The sequence below is a fragment of the Copadichromis virginalis genome, linkage group LG19, assembly GCF_057382275.1.
Source record: "Copadichromis virginalis isolate Kocher_CV1m ecotype Utaka linkage group LG19, C_Virginalis_male_GT1.1, whole genome shotgun sequence".
Classification (NCBI taxonomy): Eukaryota; Metazoa; Chordata; class Actinopteri; order Cichliformes; family Cichlidae; genus Copadichromis; species Copadichromis virginalis.
In genome coordinates this window covers 24,831,865-24,857,370 of record NC_140636.1, presented here as the reverse complement: position 1 = coordinate 24,857,370, position 25,506 = coordinate 24,831,865, and the positions used below count along the sequence as shown (strand labels likewise).

General features: G+C 40.5%; 1 protein-coding gene across 2 annotated transcripts in view; it reads right to left on the bottom strand.

Moving 5' to 3' along the window:
- The window catches only part of ppp2r3a (protein phosphatase 2, regulatory subunit B'', alpha), a 61,350-nt gene that overhangs the window by 26,040 nt on the left and 9,804 nt on the right, over positions 1-25,506 (bottom strand). For both annotated transcript variants that reach the window (XM_085440799.1, XM_085440800.1), the window contains exon 2: positions 520-4,048. In XM_085440799.1, coding sequence (XP_085296925.1) covers positions 520-3,288 — 2,769 coding nt within the window. In that variant the 5' untranslated portion in view covers positions 3,289-4,048. The remainder of the gene's footprint in view (positions 1-519; positions 4,049-25,506) is intronic.

Below are 25,506 nucleotides of genomic sequence, written 5' to 3'. Positions count from 1 at the left end.
CAAGCCAAGATAGAGTAACTGTAACAGCATGTTAATTAGAGCTAATTAATACCACCAATTACAGCAGCATCAGTCCGGTTGTGCCACAGCAATGAAATCCTCAGTTTATTTTCAGTCTAATGCTAATCAGCCTGTGTGGTCCCTCTATGTCTATCCCTCAGTCAGGCGCCCTCATACTGCACCTAAATGGATCAACAGTAACATTTAAAAGCACAGATGGCACATTTTTATATACATCAATGAACATAAATTAACCCAGAGTTGCACTGCATGTAGCAATCTTTCCAACATGACAAATTCCCAATCAGTGGACTGCACCTGTAATGGCACCGTCTTGGAATAAGTACTTCATATTACTCAAGCCCTTGAAACACCCATTTCTTTATTTCCTAGCAGCAGCTTGAAATGCAATAATAATAAAACAAATCTCACAGCACCAATAAACTATTTTCTGAAATGTTCATGTCTTTGATTGTCTGTTAGATTATGCATTTGTGAGTGTGACTTTGGAACACTTACTTTAATGACCTCTGGAGTCTGCTGGATAAGAAGGGTTGAGCCAGCATCTCTCAAAGCAGTATGTTCACCAACAGCAACGGTAGCACTTGCTGTGGTTGGCGTAGCAACAGGAGCTGGAGCTTCAGGTGCGGCCACAGGTATGGTTTCATCGGAAAGCGTAGAGGAATGCAAGTTTGCAGGTGCAGAGGATATCGGGGCAGAGACTGGTTTTGAGTCATCCTCATCTGTAGACGCTTCTGGAATTTTATCCACAGACTCGACTGGAGGGTCAGGTGTAGGTGTAGGCAAAGGTTGGGGAGCACTTTCAGGTGTAGATTTAGGTGCTTGTTCAGCTGAAGCACTGCTTTCAGAATCAGATACTGCAGGTGTTGGGGCAGGTGAAACTTCAGGTGTATTTGCCAAGGTGTGTTTTATCAGTGTATCTGAGATTGCATCTGTATGTACAGTTGGAGCGGTGGGAGCAGCTGGTGGGTTTGTGCTCTCCAGAGGAGTATCAGCCCTGCCAGCGGTGGCCAGTGTATCCTGCAGGAGCCTCATCACCTCCCGCTCCTTTCCACTGTTCCTCTCAGCACTCCCTGTGCTCCCTGCTCCGGAATCCACCAGTTCTTGGGCAAAACTCTCAATGCTCTCAAGGATTCTCAGCAACAATGCCCCATCCTCCTCCTCTCCTGCCACATTTTCACTCCTCTCTTCTTTAGGAGGAGTGAAACTCTGGGGAGTTCTGGAGCTAATGCCGTTCATGGTTAAGTGGCTGTCTGGCTTTGAGACTTGGAACAGAGCCATTTTGGGTTGAGTGAAGGACTCACTGGAGGTGATCCCCTGGCTCCCATCTCTCTTCCTGGTTTTGGCTGGAAGTGGAGGCTCTGTCTTTCTGGGATGAGTCATACTTTGAGAGAGATTCTCCAAGTCCATGAGCAGCTTGTCAATGTCATCATTCCTGTGTGCAGCAGCTTTGGGTGCAGAGACTGTTAGTGACGCAGAGGAAGGCCAATTTGAGCCATAGCCAGAGCTGACTGGCAAATTATTTGAAGAGTTATAGAGCGTGTGTGTTTGGGACAGGTGCATGTGTTGCCCCATCATAGTCCCACTTTTGCTCTGGCTGCTGTTCATCCCTCTAGATGGAGTGTGTGTCTGCTGTGAGATTTGTTCTGGTGTCTTTCCCATATCTGCTTCCTCCTCCTCAATATAAAGAGCCTCCATGGGAGATGCTGGGGGAGTGTGTGTATAAGCTGGGGTCGGGGAGTTACGAAGAGGGGAGGAGGAGTGTGTTGGAGAGGAGCTGGATGAAGAGGATATAATGGTTGGAGGAGAGAGAGTATGTTGTGTATAAGAAGAAGTATGTGGATGTTGGATAACTCCATTAGTAAGTGGGGTAGCTCTAAGCTGGGCTGAGCTCTGAACTGGTTTGGTATGGATGGAATCTGATTTTAGAGATAAAGAAGTAGATGAGACAGAGGATGGAGCAGAAACAGAATGTGGAACAGTCTTTGGGATTGGAGGAGAGAGCACCACATCTTCATAGCGAGGAGGTTGTTCATTGCCAAATATCGGCGAATAAGGTCCCTGCTGGATGGAGTGAAGAGTGTTAACCAGTTCAGCCAAATCACTGTGCCCGCTTCCAGGTGCACCCTGTCCACAGCCTCCAAAACCTCCAATTCCTTCCAGCTCCAGAGGCAATCTCTTAAGATAGGAACTGAGACGAGTCATCACAGCCCGATACACACTGTCAGGGCTTGCTTCCCCATCCTCTGGGCCTCCACCAGCTTTGTGTTTGATGCACTGTTTGATTATGTCAGTGCATTTCTTAAGGTCTTCAGAACATTTAAGCAGAATATCAAGGCAGGCACGTATGTCTTCGCCACCTGCTCCGCCAGTAGCTGCCTCCGCTCGCGTCTTCTCCAGCAGACGGGCAATTAAGTTCTCTTCTCCTAGGGTGTTGCGGTACAGGGAGGCCACTGTGTTCAGACTTTGGTCTAATGACCCAATACTCGTGAGGCTGTTTGTTGAGCCACCAGCAACTTTGGTGATGGACGACATGGTGCCTGGGTTGCCCTTAATCTTCGTTTCCTCTAGCACCGTTCCTTTCCCTTGCACAAATGGTGGCAGGTTCTCATCATTAGAAGAAGCCGTGCCATTTGTCATACCGTTAGTAGTTGCATTTGTGGTAAGGTTGGAGCTGAAGTGGCCATAAATAATCTCCAGGTCGGTGGAGCGACGACTAAAAGAGTCAGGACGGACTTTACGGCCTTTCCGGAAGGTGATGTGGCTGGAGGATGAGAGGCGGAGCTTATCAAATGAAAACTCCTTGAGTTTACCACTGGCCAGGTTGATGGCTTCTTCGGTAATATCCTTCAGACTGCCAGAGGAGGTCATACTCCCAGTCGATGCTCCACCACCAGAGGTCTTCTTACCACGCCATGTTGGGCTCTCTTCTCCTAAAGATAAATTGCCACTGCTGCCTGCCCTCTCTAGGCTCCCATTATGAGTACTATCCATGGCAAGACAAACTTTAGCATGGTTAGGAAGCTGCTGAGCAATAATGTTGCGGGAGTGTATGGGCGAGCTGTTAAGGTCATTGTATTGAGGGTCAGGTGCAACAAGGAGCTCAGAACAGGTGCCACGGTGTGCAACAGTGCAGTCCAAGCCCTGGGACAGTGCTCCACATGGCCCTGAGCAGTAGTGTACTGCATGGGAGTGAGTGCGTCGGTCTACTACCACACTGTTGTAACAGCTCACGCTGCTCACAACAACACGATAGGCTGCTGCCATGGTGACCAATGATCTTCAGGGAATAGGAAGGTCAAAATTATCGGGAAGAGTAAAACAAAAACAATCTACCAAAATTCCTCCTGAATAAAAATATATTTTTGAAACTGCTTCATGAGAAAAATAATTTATGTCCAAACACTGAATCATCTTCCTGGAAAAAAAAAAAAAAAAAAAAAAAAAGTCTTTCAACTTCTAGGTGCCATTTTTATGCTGTAACAAAAAAGGCTATCAAAATATATAAAGAAATGCCTACAATAATAAATGGCAAAGTCATGCTAGTCAAAGCTTTAAATAGGCAAAGAATTCTCTGTGGGCCTCTTAATAAGAGCTGTAATGTTTCACCTCTCTCCGCAGGCACCTTCCCCGTTTCCTCTCTAGCAGCAGCTCATTAGCCACTAATGATAGCTGTGGAGAATAGTGACAGCAGAGGATCCAGCTGGGGTATCACCCATCCCTACACAAAATAGCCCAAGGGGCTTAATCCAAGGCCAGCGAGGCTTTAACATTGCCCTAGCCTGGGCTCATCCCCTGGGCAACGTTGGAGAAAAAAACTCTTTTTCCTATCAGAGCTCAGGACCATTCGCTGACTCCAACGCAGCTGCAAAATAGCAGGGGACTGACCACAGATGGCCAATGGCCCCTTTCTCTTTATGAGTGTGCGTCTGGGAGATCTCTCTTTCCCGTACTCCCTTACCCCGTCCGTCTTGTTCTGTCAGCAATTTGTTAGGATGAGCATGTGTTTTGGATAGGAGGACACCACCTGTGAGTAAACAAAGAGAAGAGGGGGAAGAGGGAGGAGAAAGGAGTCAGGGTGAGAAAGGGAAAACATGAGAAAAAGTAAATTATTACGACAATAATCAAGAAGTAGACAACTGTGTATTTGAGTGTTTCCATACATGTGCACATATTAGGTGTTTTGTGTGTGCAAGATGCTACAATTTCCAGTTAGTATCCAGCTGTAGCATCTTTGCTTTAAAATAAGGTAATATAATAATTCTTGTCGTGAATTGGCTATATCAGTAAAATCTGAACTGAAGCGCCATTCTAAAATAACGGTGCAGAAAGGTACCAGACATACCCAAGTTAAAAGTAGGGCAGAATGTTAAAGCAGACAGTCGTGACTCCCTGTTTCGTCAGAGAAGATCAACAAAGACTTTACTATGACCCTGCTGAGAAATCACAACTCAGCTAAAGAGAAGCAGGTGTTGTACGGGGGAGAAAACACCTGGCGCTTTCATGTTTCCATTGCTGTTTTTCTCCATTCTTGGGCACAAATTGCATGTTTGTCAAGGAAATAAAGACGCACCACTGCATTTCCAGAGGATATTTACAATTAATAAGGAGTTTAAAATGAAAAAAATAAAACAGGACAGACTGATTTATTTTAGTGACTATAACTGTTTATTTAAACCTTACAGTGAAATATTAAATATGAAATAATAATAAAGGTTGAACTCTTTAAACTAAGATATACATCTTGGTAATCTTAATTATGCATGTATATATCCACACATATATCTGTATGCACCATTTCTTCTCCTTAAATAATGAGCAAAAGTTTGCATGGTCACACATACAGAAACTATTAACACATATGTTTTTAAAAACATTTATTTTATAGACAGATATCTCTACAGATAGCTAGATAGATAGCTAGATATAGATAGATATAGATATATATACACCATTTTTTTTAATTTTCACATATATTTTATGTGATATGCTCATTTCATCATCTTCCTGAAAATGGGATGTTATGTTCTCCGTTTCCCTGCTTCATATTCAACATATTTGCTTGGGAACATTTCTTAAAAAAAACCCAAAACAAAACAAAAAAAACCCAACTCAGCTCATCTCTGCATTTGAGAGCTACTGGAGACATTGATCTGTAAAGGAAGTCAAGCAATAAATACCAGTATCAGAAAGCAAACATACTGTGTAGTAGGATGGCAAACAAGGCTGATTGTTAAAATCATTTGAAGACTATGCACAAGAGTGAAAATAACTTGGCATGTGAAGACCCAGCTCAGTATTATTTCTGTCTCTCCACTCCATTTTCTACATTCCGCTTTTCTAGTTTTAGATGTCTTAGTTTCTGTATTTAATGCACAAATTTCTATTTCTCCATTTTCTTTCCCGTGCTAGAAGAACATCGCTTAGAGGCATTACATCTTACACATATGTACTCATACATATTGTATGGTCCGGACATAAAATTTAATAGTAGTATAGTGCTACTGCAGTCACAACCACAAGCATTCGTAGCATACATGAAAACAGTGTCTCAAAACCCCACGTTTGTGAATTCAGGACTGCATACTTGTGGGATTCAAGATTTTCAGAATGACCACAGGAGGGGAAAAGCACAGAAAGGTTAGAATAACTTAGACTGAGTGTGCAGACACATGATATTTAATGGGTTCTTAAGGAGATGGAGTTTCCTACTTAAATCTGTCAAAAACAAAAAACAAAAACAAAAACAAAAACAACAACAACAACAACAACAACTGAAAGAGAAGGAGGTGGGCTTCTGCGTAGGGGAGAGTGGGGGAGGGGGTGTTCGGTGTCTGGGTAAACAACAATTAAGAAACTGTATGGGAAAAACAAAAAACAAAAACAAGGCAAATCCCCTTCCACCCCTTTCCACACGCACACACACACACACACACACACACACACACACACACCTCTGTCTTACTTTTTCCTCTCCTGTGTTTCTAACCATACACATGCAACAGCTGGATGCTGCTGAATCAGTCTCTTGGGCAGGAAGTTACATTTCCTGGCAAGCTGCTCTTGAAATGTGGACAGTCAGTTAGAAAAACATGATTACAGGATGACAATCACACACACACACACATCCACACAAACATGTCCACTCACACTCCTTACTGTGCACACTATGTTAAATATCTGTGTGTATAGCTTGGTAAATGACAGCTTCCCAAACTGATACTGAGCATGTAAACAAACTCCGCTGGTGTTTATAACACTGACCAGCCTACGCGCACACATACATGGATGTGAATACACCCACCCACAAGTGTCCTCACATGCCTCACTGACACATATTTCAGAAAAAGAGGATTCTCTCACACACACACACACACACACACACTCTGTGTTAGTTTTTTTCGAGGCCTGCTCTGATTTATCACTAGCTAAATATTTTTTTTCTGTTGCACATATTTTAGAGGCAAGGTAGCAGAGGATGCACAGAGGTACACTGCCAGCTTCCAGCTCAAAATCAACAAGCCAAAGCTCCGAGTCAAAATCTGTACAGGAAAAGTGTGGGTTTGTTTTTAAAGTGTCTTGAACATCTTGAGGGGGAAAAAAACAAGATTACAAAATATTAACCAAATGCAAGTAGGTGCTTTATTTTTCCATGCTAAAACTATAAATAGAGAAATATCTTAGTCCGGATGATGTTTTCAGTTGAGGGTAAGAACAACCCTCAAGTTTAAGTTTTCTGAGATTAGATTGTTGTGTTTGTTTGGCCTATGCATTAAAAAGCACAACAAGTAGAAAGTAATGAACTTGAGTCCTTATGTTTGTGGCAACCTGTTGCCTTTTTCCACTTTTCTCTCTCCCATCCTCTCTGACTTTCTTTGGCTCTTCCTCCCATCTCCTTCTTCCACCTAACATAGTTATTTTTTCAACTTGACCTTCACCAGGAAGCATTAAATCTCTTGTCACACTCTCTAATCCTCATTTGTTATCCCATGTGTAATATACCACTGTTTTCTGTCTGTGTGGGTGCATGTGCTGTCATTGGCTGTCACAGCAATAGGCCCGAGGGGCCTCCTGGGGGAGCGGGTCTTACACAGACACACATACACATCCTGAGGCACAATTTCAGTGTTGTTATTGAGATCACACAGCGAGAACAGACCTCTGGTATGCCACACTCATACTAAACACAAGAGAGAGAGACAGATTAGTGTGGGTACTGACTTCTGCCCCATGAGGAACAACAGTTGCCTAATAAAGAGGAGTTACTGGAATTTTTTAAAATATAACTTCCCTATGAGATACACAGAAACATAAACACACAAAGATGCAAAGATGACAAACACATGCATAAATACATGTGATTAATTGTTCAAAGTGTCAGTTTTAAACACCCCCTGCTCCACTCCCTGTTTTGTAATTTCTGTCTCCATCTATTTCACTCACTGTTTGATCTTTGCAAATGTCTAATAAACTAAATGCAGTTCTGACCCACTTCTTTGCCTCCCTCTGTAATCCTCACATAAATTATTTACTCTAACTCTTTGAATCCACACACACAAGTTACAGAGTCATGTCTTTGAAAAGAGAATCAAACTTATTCTGTATCCACATTTGTTCATCAGCTCTGCGTCAGTCAACTGTTGAACTGTAATGTTCTGGCAAGAGCACAAAGGTGGAGACAAATAGATACTCTGGCAGACAGCAGTGCCCATGTAAAGTCTTGGCTACATTTTCAGTTATCATTTTCTGTGTCAGCTGCAAAGAATGGGACATCATGTATTAATTAAAGCTGAAATAAACTTTAAACTCTTTTCTCTAATAAGAAAATCTACAGTAACTTATACTGCATGTTTTAAATGTGACATATAGATATGTAAAACACAGCAGGAGATTTCTGCTGATTGTGCCAGAAGCATAAGACCATTAGCTTGAGAAAAGCTGGTGTTTTGATGGTCTAGAGCATGGAGAAAAAAAATGATCCAGTTCGTTGCTGTAAAAAAGATATACTATGTAAACCAGATGTCTGTAAACAAGCCAAAACACAGGGGAAGAATCCGAGGATATCTGAGACAATAAATGATTAAGGGACAGTTAAGGTATTTGCGTCCAAAGCCCTCAAGTTAGAAAGAATATATCTGCTTGTTTAAATAAAAGATAGTGTTTTCATACATTTATGTATAAGGAATAACTCAGACAAACACAGAGATGCTTTTTAATTTGTGGAGAAAGTTTGTGAAATTTTCCAACGCTCCTACACAACACAGTTGAGGCTCTTAAAGGAGAAAATGGAAAAGGAACCACGTAAAGAGCATGTGTTCATTTTCAACATTGTATATAATTAATTTGAAGGAGTAAAGTGGTATGTGCTATCTGGCAGAGACTTGATGGTTCTCTTGTTATGTCTGCCGAAATTATTGTCTGGATGAGAACCAGGCTTACAGCACAAATCACTGCACTCTAGACAAACAAAAACGCACATACAGCTGTCAATACGAAACCGCATCTGCAGGCTTGATACAGCATGTCCCAGAATAACAGCATTGGTTTTTACAGGTCAAAACAGCAGCTAGAGCTGAAAAGAAGTAAGCTGCATGCAAGAAGATCCTGCTCAGGTTCAGGTAGGGGGAGTTTCCATTGTGAAGGCATATTTTTTCCTCAACGGGGAGCGGAAATGGAGCACAAAGAAAGGCTTATAGTTTGGTTATACTTTGGTTTATAGTTACATAATGCCATTCATCTTAATAATATGACAAAAGTTGATCAATTTGCTTTCGATTACTTTGACCTACTAGGTAACAAATTCTAAGGACCAAATATTTACCAAGATAACTTTTTCCAACACTTGGTAGTGTATCTAGTATATATATATATAATGTTTGATTGTGTAGACAAGGAGCAAGACTAAGAAAAAAAGTAGATCGTTCCAGAGTATACTACTGTGCAAAACTTGAGCCACCCCTCATTTCTTTACTTTTTCCCAAGTAATTGCTTCACATAGTTTTCAGAAATAGTTCTCCAGGCATCTTGAAGAAAATTTCTTCTATGGATGTTGGCTGTCTTTTGTTCTTTTCTATATTAAGATTACAGTCGATTCCTTCAGTAATGTTGAGTTCGGGGCTCTGGGGAGGCCGATCGATGACTTTTTGTTCTCCACTGTTTTCTATCAAGGTATGCTTTTACCTCATTAGCAGTGTGTTTGCGATAACTCATGCTGAAAAATGAATCCACTGCCAATCAGATGCTTTCCAGATGGTTTTGCATGCTGGATTAAAATCTGTGTTTCTGCATTTACAATTCCACCAACTTTGACAAGATCTTCCACACCATTGGCGTGCAGACGTGACAGAGCCTCCACAGTGTTTTACAGATGGCTGCATGCACTCGCTGTTTTACCTCTCTCCTGACCTCCTCTGTAAATATTAATGATTCAAACAAAAGAATTTCTCACTCTCTTCCACTCCATAAGACCTGTTGCCACTTATTTTCAGTCAGTTCTTGCGTAATTCCACCTTTTCTCCCCATTTCCCTTTCTTTTTGGTAGCCACCCCTACACTGAGACCATTTCTGGTTAAGTTTCAGTGAACAGTAGATGGATCAACTGAAGGGATGTCTGGATTTGTTGGATGCCAACAGCTGCCTAAAGTCACTTTATATTGTAAGGTAAAGGCACAGAATAAACCCACACTCAATAAGAGCTGGGATAGGCTCCAGCCACCCCTTACCACCCTGAATGGGATAAGCAGGTAAGAGTATGGACGGCTGCGAGAGGGTCTTACTTGGTGTTCTTACCATAGACACACAGCTTTAAGTCCTGGCATGAGCTTGAAATAGTAAATATTAGTTGTTCAATAACCAGCTGACTCATAGGTTTGAATAATATTATGGCAGTATGTACTCCAACATCTTTCTTTTGTGAAGCATGTTTGTATAGTTAATGCAGATTAAATAAGATTTAATGAACATGTAAGGGTTGGATAGTTTTCTCTGCAGAGTCATTGCTGATTGTCTGAGACCACTAAAGACAAGATTTTGGCCAGTTCCTTATAGAAGCACGCACATAGGTACACAGAGTCATACAATCTGATTTTACTTAAGACATTAGTTATTCTAATATTCATAATAAATAAATTATCTGAATAACATTATTTGAAACGTAACTATTTTTTTTCTGATCAATCCACCATATACAACTAAGGAGATAAATACTCAATCAAGTCCAATAGTACTGCAAGGTTCACTCCACTCCAGTCTTCCACCGACTCTTCCAGTGCTGCACCGGCTGTTGCCAGCTGCATCTCTCATGAAAGGGGGATATGTGAATAGCTTGACGCCTCATTAGGAACAAAACAGAAACGACTAGGACCCCAGGACACGCGGACACACACACACACACACATACACACATGCACTGTATAGCCCCTTAGGGAAGGTGTTGAGGGCAGAGGAGAGGATGTTTTTGTGCTTCTGAGCAGATGAAGGAAAACGGTGACTCACATCTTCTCTTATCCTTACATGTTTCCTGGTTAAAACAGCTTGACCTTATAAGGCTAAGACACACAGTCTTGATCTCTCTCTCACACAAACACACACAAGAACACCTTACTGTTCCACTGCAGAGGGCAGAAAAAACAAGCTGTAAATATTCAACACTGTAGCCCACATGAGAAGATGATGAAAGCTGGCATCAGCTTCAAAACACCAAAAACTGCAGATACCAACAAACACAGTCAAATATACCTGTGTAAAATAGATGCAAACAAACAAATACATCCATGCATAGATGCACATAGACCACCACACACACACACGCACGCACCTGTCCATTATGCCTTGCCTGCAACCCATAATGACCCAGTCCTTGTATAGCCACTTATTTAACAAACACATTTGTAGTGATGTCACACTTTTGGCTGGATTTTGCTAATGCACAAGGAGTCACATAAATCAGACATTAGGCATGCACGCACGCACGCACGCACGCACGCACACACACACACACACACACACACACACACACACACACACACGCACACACACACACACACACACACACACACACACACGATAAAAAGACAAAGGACACATAAATAAATGTAATGTAATGTGCCAAGACAGCTGACCTGGATTTCACTAGTCGTCAGTTTATTCCTGCTACCACCTGCAGCCCAAGACCCAACGGCAACTAGCTTACACCACCTACTTCCAACAAGAAATCTGGCAGCTGAACACAAACATCAATCACACACAAACCAAAGGAAATAATATGAAAAGGAAAATGTTTTGCATTTGGAGCAACAGGACTTAAAATCACTTACTTAAAACATGAATATATCCTAACCAAACTGCACATTTTACCCTTATTACTAATAATAATACAGTAATACACAACACACTGTAATGTATCTCTGGCTTATTCCTTACACATGAAGCGACTTCTCAAACCAAATTCATTCCATCTGTGTAGGAGTGTCGGTGTAAAGTGGGAAAACAGCATCCAAGTGAAGTAGTTTGTTTATTACAATCTCACACACAGCTGGATCACTGTTTTTGCTTTTTTCTCCTTTTTCCTTTTGTCTCTGCGTCCCTTTTTTCCTTCTTTCTTTTGTAAAGCTTTGAAACGTTGCCAGTGAACGTAACGCCAGAATTGCCCAGGTTCCTCTTGTCATTGATTATTGATATACTCCCCAATAATACCAAAAAGTAAGCTTAATGTAAAATTAGAAAACCCAATGCATTTGCACTGCAGTTTTTCAGGTTATTATGTGTCATTAAAATTTGTTAAGCAACACTTAGTGAACATATTTAGTTATTTCAGTTTGCAACTTTTTAACTTTTTAGAGCCCAAATGGTCCAAAGAATAGGCTTATATATACCAAATATATCAAGTTTACAAATTCAGTATCAATGTTTAAATGTTTTGTAGTTAAACTCAGTACTCTTGTACTAGCTCAAGGATATCCAGCATGAATATTCTGTGTTCAGGAAGTTGTTATGAACAGTTAACTGGCCTCAAACAATCTTTATTTGCTTACAGAGGCTTTAGCCGACCTTGATGGAGACTGTGTTACTATGCAGTAAAGCATTATCAAAGCTAGACCACTACAAAAATAGCCAGTCATTAAGAGGAGCTGAGTGTTCATATATATTTGGAGCAGTCCAAAACTACACATCATGGAGCCAGTCCCAGTCCCAAGCCCATTCCCAGACCCAACGCTGGTTGGATATAAATTTCTTGTTCAAGAAACATCTGAACTCAGACATTCCCCAAATACCAGAGTGTTTCTACAATAACAAATATCATTCAACAACGACACAATGACCAAATCTCTCCAAATAAGCCACAGCAGGCACACACAGCTCAAAACCATCATATGAGAGTCCAAAGCTTAAACTGCAAACTGGCTAATTGTGACGAGGTCAGCATGACCCATTGCTGAGTATAGACTTACGGTGATAGGTGTTGTGGAGAGGTGTGCCTTTAGCGCTTCTGAAATGACATGTTTGTACATTAGCACACACATTAGTGAGTGTGAATCAGACTTGAGAGAGGAGAAAGTGAGGGAGAGGCAAAAGCAGACTTTCAAATCCTGCCAGGTATTTGATTTCCAATCATTTTCGCCATTATTCAGTGAACAAAAGGCAAAAGCTACAAACCACATAAAACCACCTTTCATTTTTTATTTATTTTTCCCCCTTTACATAAGTGTCTTCTCTTTTATATTCACCTAAAACTTAGTAGTAACATACTATCAATAGTGTTAGATGTTCTAATTCACTGAAATCAGTTGGCTTTTAAAAAATGTGGATTTATTAGAGAATGAAATAAAAATTTTATGTTTTCACTAAATACGTTCTTAGAATTCATTTTAAAGCTCACCCCACGGCTTTTTAAAAATCACAAAATATTAAATGTTAATTGCAAATCTCTTTAAAAAGCCTTCAAAAGAGTTCACATCTGTCATTATGACTTTCATGGAAATATAGTATAGACTCAAAAAAAGGATCTTAAAGGCATAAAATCAGTGGTGTAAAGTATATAATTATATATATAAGTATATAATTTCACAGGCAGACATAAAAAATAATTTAAAAAAACAAAACAAAACAATATATTCTCACTTTCCTCAAGACATCTTCTGGATGTCCAAACATAATGTCTTTGAGACATTTGTGCGCTCATCTAGGTCGATACATGCAGGCAGCACGACTGTGTTTATAATGAGAGAAAGAGTAGAGATCTCCAGATTTTAACAGAAATCCATATAAGTGCATGTTTAGACTGAAGAGCCAGAGTTAGACTAACTAGTCTGAGGGTTGTCTATGTGTGTAGGTATGTGCGCTTATGTGTGTGTATGTGTGTGTTGACTGCTGTCCCTGTCCATCAGAGGGTCATATGAGGAGCAGATTAGGGTTTCTAACCGCAAATCCCTGTCGCCACAACCCCGATGTCACGAGTCAGCGAGGAGTCATCGTGTTCCGAACCACCGGTGACTCACCCCTCCTCATCTCGCTGCATGCACACCAATACGCACACACAGAAAACCCCACATCTAAATCAGGACTTAGTGGTACAACCCATGTTCGTCAACCATTCGGTAAGACCAACATTTCAACAAGTCGATTTGAGCCAGAACTGATGACTGCCATTAGTTAAAGTATGACTACAACTAAAACTGTTTTCATGCATGCATTGCAACCCTTTGCTATGTCCGCTCTAGAGCAAAAAGCCTGTACAATGCCCGATTGTGCTCATGGGAACTGTCTAGTGAATTCACATCGAGCGAGTGGCCAATATGTCTCCTGTGTTAGCCAGCTAATACCCTCTCTTAAATCAAACAGAGTATTCCCAATGGTGAGATCGCATTGGATGTGGACTTTCTCCCGCACTGCGCTACATGTGAGAAAGGAGCACCTCGAACAGCATCCTGGCCCGATTCTCCCATTTTTATTATTCTGTATAGGCATTGTTTCATTTGTTTAAAGTTATTCACCATTTAGTAAGTGACCAACTCTGTAGAAAGAACCATCAGACACATTAATAATTAAATACACAAATAAAAAATTATGATGTAGTCTAATTTTCTAAAAATGTATAATTTTATGTCTGAAGGGAATTTGGTATCTTACTGTGAAGCCTTCCAAATACTATGAGCCCAAGATGAAAACTCAAATGAGTCTTTGGCTTGGACAGGATGGCTAAGGTTTCCTTTTTAAACACACCTCACAATACTTTACCAAACCTATAATCAAGATTTCCATGATGCATACTTGGAAGGCAAATGTGGTATAAATTATATAAATGATCCTCTAATTTATCATTTAGTGGATTATGTCAGCCGGTAGGACCCTGACTAACCGCTCTACATAAGAGTCATTAATAAACTGACCTATTAGCTAAAGGGATTGCTGTTCTTTGGATTAATAAAAAAAATCTTCAGACTTACAGTAAATCCTCCACAAAGATGTAACGTCCAGCTGTTTTTCCACATCTATGGTGTGCCAAAAAGTGTTTAGCTGCACATTTTCAGCACAACCAGAATCTAGCACCAAGTGGCAAGCTGTCACTTTAAGCCTGTTAGGAGGGAGGGGGGTATTTACAACCCGACACACAAGCGAGACTATAAAACTGGACTCTCTTCACCTCTCTCTCAACCCTTCTCCCTCCTTTCTATTAAACCAGCGGTTGTGCAAAACCTCAACAGACAGAAAAAAGAAATTAGTGCATGTAGTGGGAGCAATAAAGACACTACATGAGGAAGTAACAGATATTAAACAGCTTACAGGATTCATTACAGCTGGAGATGAAAGTAGGACCAAAGCAACTGAACTGCTCTTTTATAAGGAATTAACCCTAAAAATAAATGTTTTGGCACAAACACACATAAAAAAAAATTCCAAATCTGCCTCCGTCTCACACACAGACACACAGCCACACACACACATGCACGCCACATCCGCTGCTACCAGGTTATTTTCTTCCCTAGTGTTTAGAGTCTATTCTCGGAGTCATGTTTGTGTATGTGACCCCTCCGAATGCCTTTTCATCTCAAGAGCGCATGTTTGTGAGTTTTTCTGTACGTAAGTGCATCAAGCAAAAACAAGGCCATGTTTATGCATTTAAATCCATATAAATTTTCAAAATCGTCATTCACAGCTACATAAAAATGTTCCCTTTTTCTTCCCAGCTCCTGCTTACTACCTCCACTTCCTTCTCGCTCCTTCTCCTTTACTTGTCATATAAACCTCTCTTTAGTGTTATCTATCCTTTAAAGTCCTTAAAGACAACTTAAAAATCTAAAGTATCTTTCCATTTCTGTCCACTCTTCCTTCATGTTTTTCTGGGGCCTTACTTGATATTTTATTTCATCTGCTTGGAAGCCGCACACCAGCAGCAGGGCTTTTCATTCACTTACCCCTGAACCCTCAGTGGCTGCCAAGTGGAACACATGCTGGCTGGAATATGGCTTTATCTGAGCATGTGGTTGAGCTGCTGAGGCAAAGCTCAGGGTTTAGGTCTAGACTTCAGAAGCAGCTCCTCCTTTACTGTACATTGCATTTGCCACGGTATAAATATACAACTCAGTTTGAATCATGCTGGGCATAGACGCCACCACAGTGGGTTTTACATTAAACAATCAAGATGTGATTGAAATGCAGACTTTAAGCTGTAATTCAGGGGGTTTTACAAAAACTGTTTACAAATAGCTTCCATTTTTATACATAGATCCCCATTTTCGACGGTGAAAACTGACTGGACATATTAACTGTACTTTCACTTATGCAGAGAGAAACACAGAGGGACGTATACTGCACATTCATTCAAAATGAAGATTAAAAAATAATTTTTGCCACTTTTATTTGCAATCTTTGGCAATTATCAGCAGAAATTGCAAAATATAAGCACGTATCACGTTTTTGCTTTTCATTAGATCATTTCCTCAACGTTACATAAACATTTCTTTACTTTCAAGGAAAATTAATGTTATAAGTACTGTGATTTTTCTTACAGGTGAGTAAACAAATAAGTAAAAGAGGCAAAACTGTGCCTCAAAGCAAGAAGGTTGAAGCAGAATAGAAACAGAGAATAAAACCCCAACACCCACCCACCCACCCACCCACACAAAGAAAACACACAAAGATAATATAATAGCACACAATGAGCTTGTTTGTCCAACCAGTTTAGAAAACTGGGTTGGTCACACCAAAGATTCAGAGTAAACATAAGAAAAGGAGAGGCTGAGAGCGCTATTTTTCCTGTCTTCCTAATATAGCTGCAGACTGCATTTATGTGTATCACTAGTGTATGTGCGTGTGTGTGTGTGTACGAGCGCACGCATGTGTGCATAGGTTTGTGCATGTGTGCATAGGTTTGTGCATGTGTGTGCATGCAAGTGCATATCTAGTTGTAATATGGCTGCACAATAAGCAAAGATTTACTACATGAGCTGACTTGACTATGGCTTATTACACCTCAACAATGTCAAACCAGGACTTAAAATAGAGCTAAGGAGGGACGCTACCTGCCTCTGCTGTCCTCAGGCACACATACACACACGCACGGACATACAAGTGTTCACAAACACAATTTTTTGACAGGCTACCCAGTCCTGCAGGCAAAGGCTCACAAAGTTGAGGTCATTTCATGTGAGACTACTCTGTACATGAGAAAAGTTCAGCATCAAGGGCAACTCACACACACTCACACACACTTCCTGTTTCTTACTGTCACCTGGAGGCTGAAGAAAACAACAAAGCCTCTGGTTATGGGCCAGCAAGACATAAAGACAATGGCTACAGCATGTGTGACTCACATGCACACACACAGACAACCTCCCTTGGGTTAGGCTCCGAAAAGAAAATTCCCTCATTATAGCAGCATAGCAGTAGTTCAAAGGCAAAGTGGGAACGCTGTCCTGTTACTATGGCTCTAACTGGCTTAAAGCCTGTATCATCACAGTGACTACTGTCACAATTCATCATACTTACACGCTGACCAACAGCCCAGCAACACAGTCATGCACACACAGTCACATTGCCTGCCAACAGTGATGTCAATTATAGAATAGCCTCGGTGGATCATCAGCAAGCGACTGTGTCAAGTCATGAGCTTAGTGAGCTCAGATAAAAAGTTGATTTGCAGATCTTTTTAGACAAAAAAAACCCATAAGAGATGAAAATAACATTAAACTGCAGACAGAAAGCTAATGCAAAAAATATATACATACATGTAAATTAGCTTCTCTTGAGCAGATTCTTTTAAGTGAAGTAGGAGTGAGTTACCGACCTCAAAAGCTCACCAACTCTATTTTCAAGTCTATAAAGTTAAACCCCCTGCAAACCTTTCTCAGAGCACTGTACCACAATAGAGCTGTAGTAACTAGGTAACATGCAGTAAAATGTAGCACCAGCATGTACAGCTCTGAAAGTGACAGACAGGATTTTTAATTGAATTTAGAATTAGACTGGGTATGGAGAAAGGTGTGAGCTTACCAGACCTCTGTAGCCCCTCGCTTGAGGGAGCAGCTAGAGGCTACATTAGCATTTACTGGCGTAACACACTTGAATCCCCGGCTGAACTGTCAGTGCTGGTCCATCCTATCCATCCAAGAGTCTTTCAGCAGGGCTGTGGATAATCATAGGCAACGGATGAATCCTAATCATTTTAATGATCTCCTTGACCGATCTTCCAGCAACTAGGACACTAAGATTAAATTATATATAGAGACCTCACATTCCCCAAAGGAAGAAGCCTTCCAGTCTCTGTGAAACTTAAAACTCTGATGATTAACCAACCACAGACTAAAATGTGAATATGTACGAGGTTGCACGTGCAGTACTTTATTGCACTACTGTACCAATTATTTATGAATTAAATCAATAGATTTTACCATTAAATTCTTAACATTATTTGACGACTCTACTGCTTTTAATTGGCAATAAAATCTACAAAAAGAAGGACTGAAATATAAACCTCAAAGAGTATGAAGTAAGTGTCACTATTTGGAATCACTATGAGGAATGACGTGCTCTGCAGTGTGCAGCTACTGCGTAAGGTAGGTCAGAGAACGACTAACCACACTGAAGACTTGTTAACTCTCCCTTATCCGGAGTAGTGCAGCACACACAAGTAGCAAATGTTTCTAACAGCTAAGTCAAGTCCTCTCCTTGTGCACTACTACAAAGACGTGTTGTTGGTTTATGCCTCAATGCTTCAACATGTGCAAGTGTGTGCGCATGTTCCCATAAAAGTTGAGAAGGCAGTAAATGCAATATGTCAAGTAGGCGTATCCCTGTCTTTCCCAAAATATTAGCTGCCAGTAAATGCTATAAATGTAAATGAGTCCGTGTTACCTTTCCATATAACATGAACAGGCAGTGAGAACTATGATTCCGAAATTTCCAGTCAGTGTTCCTAAGCTCCAGACAGACACTGGAGGCAGACACACAGTCATCCTGTGAGTATACTGCCAAGTCTTCCAAGTGCATGCTTCACATCTGTTTGCTGTTACACGTATGCAAGCACACGCAGACAAAGCAGCGGACCGTACGAAAGGCACAAGCACACACTGACACCTACACTTGCACAGTTTGTTGCAAGAGAGGTCTGCAAACCCCACATAAACCGCCCGCACAAGTTCATGGACCAAAGCTGCAAGTAAGAAAAGAGCGTGAATATTTACAAATAAATATAATAAGGAGTTTGAAAATGAATTTTGAACACTTGAAATCGAGGAGAAGTCTCAATCTCCCAGTTGAAGTTGTGTCTACTTCTGAGTTTTAGAAGTATAAAAAAGCAAATTAATCAGGCAGAATGACAAGTTTTATATATATTTCTTTGTATTCAAATTCATGTAAACAGGAAACAAAGGTATACACTCTACACATTTTCCCTTATACATTAACAGTCTTGAGGTGTAATTTCTCACTACTGGAAATGTATAGTCACAAACGCACACTTCTGGTCCCTCAGGATTTGGCTCTTTGAGCAACAGTTACAGTGTGACTGTTTTAGCCTTTGAAGTCAGGAGTCAGTAAACCTCTGGGAAACTGGCTTCGATTCTCGCTCAGTCTCCACCCCTCACTTTGCAACTACAGAGAAGCTTTCCAAAAAGCCTCATTATAAAGTCAAGAGGGGAACTTCTAGTTAAAGTGATCTATTCAAAAAGGCCTTGGGCCTTTGTGTCAAGTTAAGTCCAAAGATTTCATCTTCTTTTAGGAAATACTGGCTCACTTCAAAAGCATCAGTCATTCGTTTCAGTCTATAAAAGCTTCCCATCATTTCAGCTCTTTCTCCCTATGACACACTGCACTGTTTGGGATTAAGACTGGGTTTTAGCAAAAAGAGATATTCCGACTGCGAAATAGAGGAAGTCCATCATGCTTAGAGAAACAGAAAGGAAAGGAGAGGTACTCTGACATTTTGAGGGGGAAAAAAACGACACATGCAGTTCTTTTTGTCATAGCTACTCAGTTCCTAATGTATTCATATATCCCTTCAGAAACAGCTGCAAATGCAAGAAAGAAAGAAAGAAAGAAAGAAAGCAATGCAGTTTATTTTTCTTTACCTCTAAAGATTGCAAAATTAGAAGGGATGAAAAGAGAACCCACTGGCTAAACAGAGGCAATCTATAATCATTCATCTTGACTAAAAAGGGAAGGTTTTGGATTCCCGGAGACAGACAACAACAAAGACAGAAGACTTTGTGTGCAAGCCACTATAACATGACTTATGAGAAAAGAGTCTGACAGTGCGCTAGGGTGTGATTAATATGCTCTAAGTTTATGTCACATCCATTGGAGGCTGAGGAAAAGGAGGGCATCCAGAGGGCAGCGTCGGCATCCTCAAGTGCTCAGCCCATATATATATATATATATATATATATATATATATATATATATATATATATATATATATATATATATATATATATATATATATATATATATATATATATATATATATATATATATATATATATATATATATATATATATATATATATATATATATATATAGTGATGCCTGGGGGTAAATGGTCTGCATTCCACTGATGCAGCTTAAATGATGGATATCTTAGATACCTACACTCAGTGTCATGGTCTCTAGTTCTTAACAGCTTGCCTTGCCAGAGGGGGAATCTTAACACTCAACTTCTATCCTCACCTCCTTTGCCCCTTCAAACCCATGCAAGCCAGAAAATATACAGTTCGATTCCCATTCTTCTAGACATGCAACAGAAACAAAGAGATACAATGGATTTTCCCCATTGCACAGACTGTCAATTCTTTTCTTCAATTATTTAAAAAACAAAGGAAAAATAAGAATATTTTCTTGTTCATCTTGTTTATTTTCTAGTTTAGGTCATATTCACGACGTGTTACACAGCTGGGTACACAAATCAGGATTGAAACTAATAACTGCTCTTGTTGTAAGTTTATCCGTCGATGATTTTCTCGACCAGCAACAATGACTACGGCAAGTTTTAGCTGCTCTGTGTCCTCAGCACTGCATGCAAAATTGATCTCTAGCTGGTAGGTTTTTTTTCACCATTAAAATCCACTCTGATGATTTCACAGCATCAAAGACACGCACATTAAATATAAAAACAGTCTGCCTCTGCAGTTATTGTCCACCTGTCTTTTGAAAATTGGATGTGGGGTTGAAGTGTATTGCTGTGAATCGAGGACTATGTATTGGCATGCAAGGTAGCAGCTAGCAAGTCTGCCAAAGGCATTAACCTGGCCTCAAGGCTCCACAGATCCCAATCTGATCGAGGATCCTGGATGTGCTGGAGAAAGTCTGATGAAAGATATGCTACATCCTAGTGCCAGACACCGCTGGGCCCCCCAGACAACTTGTGTACAGACTCCAGTGGGTTTGACTAGTTAGGCTGCAGTTTTAATGTTGCCTCTGGGCTTTGTAAATAGTAATAATGCATAAAAATGCTGAGTGCTTAATTAATTTTCCTTGTAAGTGGTAAATGCACTGGTTCTTATATATCTCTTTTCTACTCTGAGTACTCAAAGCACTTTCGCAACTTGCCTCATTCACCCATTCACACACATTTATACTCCTAAGGATTAGAAACACATACAAATTCACCCAGATAGTTTTGAGTGATCTTACAAAAATTCAACATACAACACTGAGAAAACACCTTCAACCTGCAGAGCAAAAGAAATTCCCTTTTCAACTGAAATGATGATCTGAAAGTTGATGGAGACGAGCCGGAAAATGAGAAGGCTCTATCTTCTGTTTCGACTGTTTCTTCGCTCCGACCCCTAACAATAAAGTTCAGCTTTTCATTTGTTTGGCTGTATTCATATATGCATGCGTGTGCATACACTGTCTGAACTCCAGGGCATGTGAACACAAACTGTACGAATTATGTGAAGGAGCCTGAATTTTAAACGCCGAAACAATTTTTAAGCATCTTTACAGTTTACATTATGATGAGTCGTCTTGTATGAGTACAGTGCATGCGAGGGAAAGTAGGAACTTTCTTTCTTTGTGTATTTGTGTGTTTTGGCCTTGAACTATGGGAATGAGTTTATCAACAACAACAACAACGACGAGGCAATCCAAGCCCTCCCTGAGGAAATGAATGTTAAAAGCCACTCTGGTTCCCATGAGCACTCTGCCCACGCATACTGTCACTAGATTGTGTTGGTTTCTATTGTGAAACTCTATACAATGTTGCTACAAATAAACCCATATATCACTGCTTAATCACAACGTTACCATGACGAAATTGCAGAGTAATTACACACACGGGCCACATCAATGTAGTCAACATGCACTTCAGTGTTTCTGAGATGAACGCTTCAGAACTCAGTCTTTAATCAGGTTGCAATGAGAAAGTAGAGACTGGCAAAGCCAGTACATGGGGTTGTATTATTATTCTAATTGTAGGTCATTTTAATGTTTAGTATGTATGCATGCCACACTCTCTGTGACTTATAAACATACTTTTGCAATCTAGCTTTACAAATTACCGCAGTGGGTCTGTGCACTAAACTAAAAGGCACTAAACATGACTGATCAAAAACAGAGCCATTTTATGTGCACACTATTGCATAAAACAAGTACGGCTAAAACTAAATCTAGATGTTTTCAATCAAGAAGCTGTTGCTAATTAACCACAAACACAAAACCTTTGCTAGCCTTAAAGAACTATTTCGCTGCAGCCATGCTGGCATGAAAAATTGGTAAACGCAGGTGTTACTAATGACATTAATGTAGGATCTGTTCCATTTAGGTACAAAACCCTGCTAATGTGATTAGCCACATCTGTCTTTACCTATAATTTCATGCTGTGAAATAGGTCTATTGTTCCTAAAGGATCAGTGCGCACATTTGTCCAACATTAAAAGCCTCTGTAAATGCCACTAATTCCCTTTATTAATGGCTACAAACAGCTGCGAGGGACAGCAAGCTTTTAGTGTCACAAAATGTGGCAGAAGTATTTAAATTAGGGTAAATTAGAGCCCTCACTTTGGATTAGTATTTAATACCAGGTGATATACTGAAGGGTTGATAACAACAGAGAAAATACTTAGTGTATATTACTGCTGTAACCTTCATGCTCCATGAATATTGTGAGCACATATAAATTAATTATCAACATGTGAAAAAGAAAGTTTTCATATGCTTCTCTACACCTCTGCTGCCTCTACAGGAATTAAAAGGGTAAGTGGGATCCAGAAAAACGTCATCAGCAATACAGATTTGGCGTTTTGCTGGTCTGAAGCATTCAGGTGTGTGTTAACACAATGTCACAATCTTCCCAGGAGTCACAGGAAGTTTACGCCAAGGTCAGTCTGCGCAATGCTCAAAGAAACTGATCAAGAACTACATCTTAGACTCTACAGGCCTGAGTTCACATGTTAAATGTAAAAGCTGATGACAGTGCATACAGAAAAAGATTGAATAATTATGGTTTGATTGGAAGGAACAGATGACCACTAAAATAGAGATGCACAGTGCCATGTTTGGTGAAAACCAAACGCCGCATATCGGCATAAAAACCTCATACCAATCAACAACTGACTGTTTGTTTTGCAGCCACGGTACTCGAGCATCTTGCAGTCATTGAGTCAATCATGAATTTCTCTGTAAACCAAAGTATTCTAGAATAAAATGTGAAGGCATCTGTCTGACAGCTTAAAAGCTTTGTCCCAACCGGGTCATAACAGGCCAGGAAATCTACAAAAGATTGGCTGAAAAAGAAAATAATTAAGGTGTTGCAACAGCCCAGTCAAAGTCCAGACCTCAGCCTGACTGAAATGTAAAGGGACCTTAAGAGAGCCGTGCATAAACGAATGCCCACTGTAAGGAATGAAGCAGTGCTGTAAAGATGAGTGGGCCAAAATTCCTTGACAATGATGTGAGAAACTGATAAAGTCAGGTCTTGTGTGGAAAAAGCTCAGTTAGACAGCTCCAGTGGTTATCTTCCAAATAACAGATGTGGATGCAAAATCTTCCCTTTGTGTTAATATGCCTCCCCTATGAGTCAGCAAGCAAACACTAAGCAAAGAGGGAGTTTGCAAAACTCTCTGTTGCACATTGCAGCTGGGACTGGATATATTACAAGCTGTACTGTTAACTGTGCAAAGAGTGACAATGGCTGACTACAGATAAAAGGGTGATCTGCTTGAATTTGGCTTCCACATCATGCGTCCTAAAAAGAAAAAAAAAACAAAGAACAAAGCCAATGAAGCTACAAAGAAATCAAAAAAAATGAAAGAAAGATGGGCAGCAAAGAAAGATTGTACAGGCTGTACAGTGAGTGTGCAGGTGATACAGCCACAGCTGCAGATGTACAACAAGCTTTGATTCACTGCAGTTCAAACACATAGCAGGAGAATCACCTCACTGATGAAAGAGCGCCAGTGATATCAAACTACCACATCTTGGCTCTCCCAGGTGTGACACACACACACACACACACACACACACAATAAACTGAGAGTTCTTAGAGAAAAAAAAAAGTGAAAGCATGGAGATATTTACACCAGCATTAAGAGAATGGGTGCAGGTATGTGCAGCAGTTCTTACATCCCCTACTGTACATGGACAGATATTGTAACATACACACATACCATTATTCAGCTTGGATCAAAGACAGTGACTGTAAGGTCTCTGCTGTTTATCTCCCTAAGGGGATTGTGCCTAGACAGATGAGAAGTCAAAAGGAAGAAGATATGGGGTGAATTTTTTTTTTTTTAAATGGACTAACAGTGTTCAGTCAGAAAACAGATGATGGAGATGTGGGAGACAGAATAAAAAAGCAGGAGGAAGCACAGAAAGGGGGGGAAACAGACAGAATGAGAGCGAAAGAGTGAGAGAGCAAAGGGCATAGCAGACATGGTTACTCATATAAAATGAGTCGAAATCAGTTAAACTTGTGTGTCCTCTTTCCTTTTATCTGTTAAGTCTGCTCCAAGACCAGTAAACCAACTAGAAAAATGGGAGTGACAAGCTATCATCCAGCTGCCAAGAGAATTTTAAGTAGACCGTAAGGCTAAAATGCCTCATTCCCAACAGATGGACTCCAGCGAATAAACAGGCTTCCTGAATGTAAAAAGGACAGAAAAAAGCTGAGATTGTGTTTTATTGTCAGTAAATGTCACTCATTATTTCAGGCAAAAAGGTTTAAGAATCAAAGAAACTCCAGGGCACATTTCCAGGCACACTTACAGAAGCAAGCAACGACAGGTGTGACCCATCTCAGAGTTTTTTTTTTTAATAGTGTGAAAGGCAAAAATCACAAGAAATTTCAGGGCTTTTGCAAAACGGAGCCTTACCGCGCTACCCATCACACCAAACCCATCTAATTTTTAAAATGAATCCACTTAAAGTCTGAAAAATATTTTCCACCACTGGTAAGATTTTATCCAAATTGTAGCTCTGCTTAACAGAGTCGGGGAAGCGCTTCTGATGGCTTTCCAATACATTAGAAAGAAAGAGGAAGATGGAAAACAAAAAAAGGATTTGAGGATTTTGTGGGTCTCAGCTCTCAGCACGACACAGCTCTAACTATCAGTTGAAGTTGCTCTCATCTGTCTGGTGTCTGTGCAAGTCTGTCTCACAGTGGGGATCCAGCACTGTCTGTAGCCATGGAAACCACAAGGATGTAGCACTGACAGTCATAGCACTATTATACAGATGCCCCCCTCCCTCCAACCACGTACGCACACTCACAAGGAAAATCCAATGATCAAAGTAACAGCGAAGTCACATTTTGTGTCCTCGAGAGTCTGCTGCGACTTTGCCGCTTTACTTGTTGTATTAAAAGAAACTTTAGAACCATATTTGTTTTGGATGGCAGGATGATCTCTCGTGCTTCTCCTGCAGCTCTGCTTCACATTGATGCAAGTGCTGAGTCCTCCGCTGCTGGCAAAGAAGCAACTCCACAAGGGTTGTTCAAGTTCAACGAGTAGCTCAAGGGCATCTTGACCTGTTTACTTTATGGCTGTTTACTC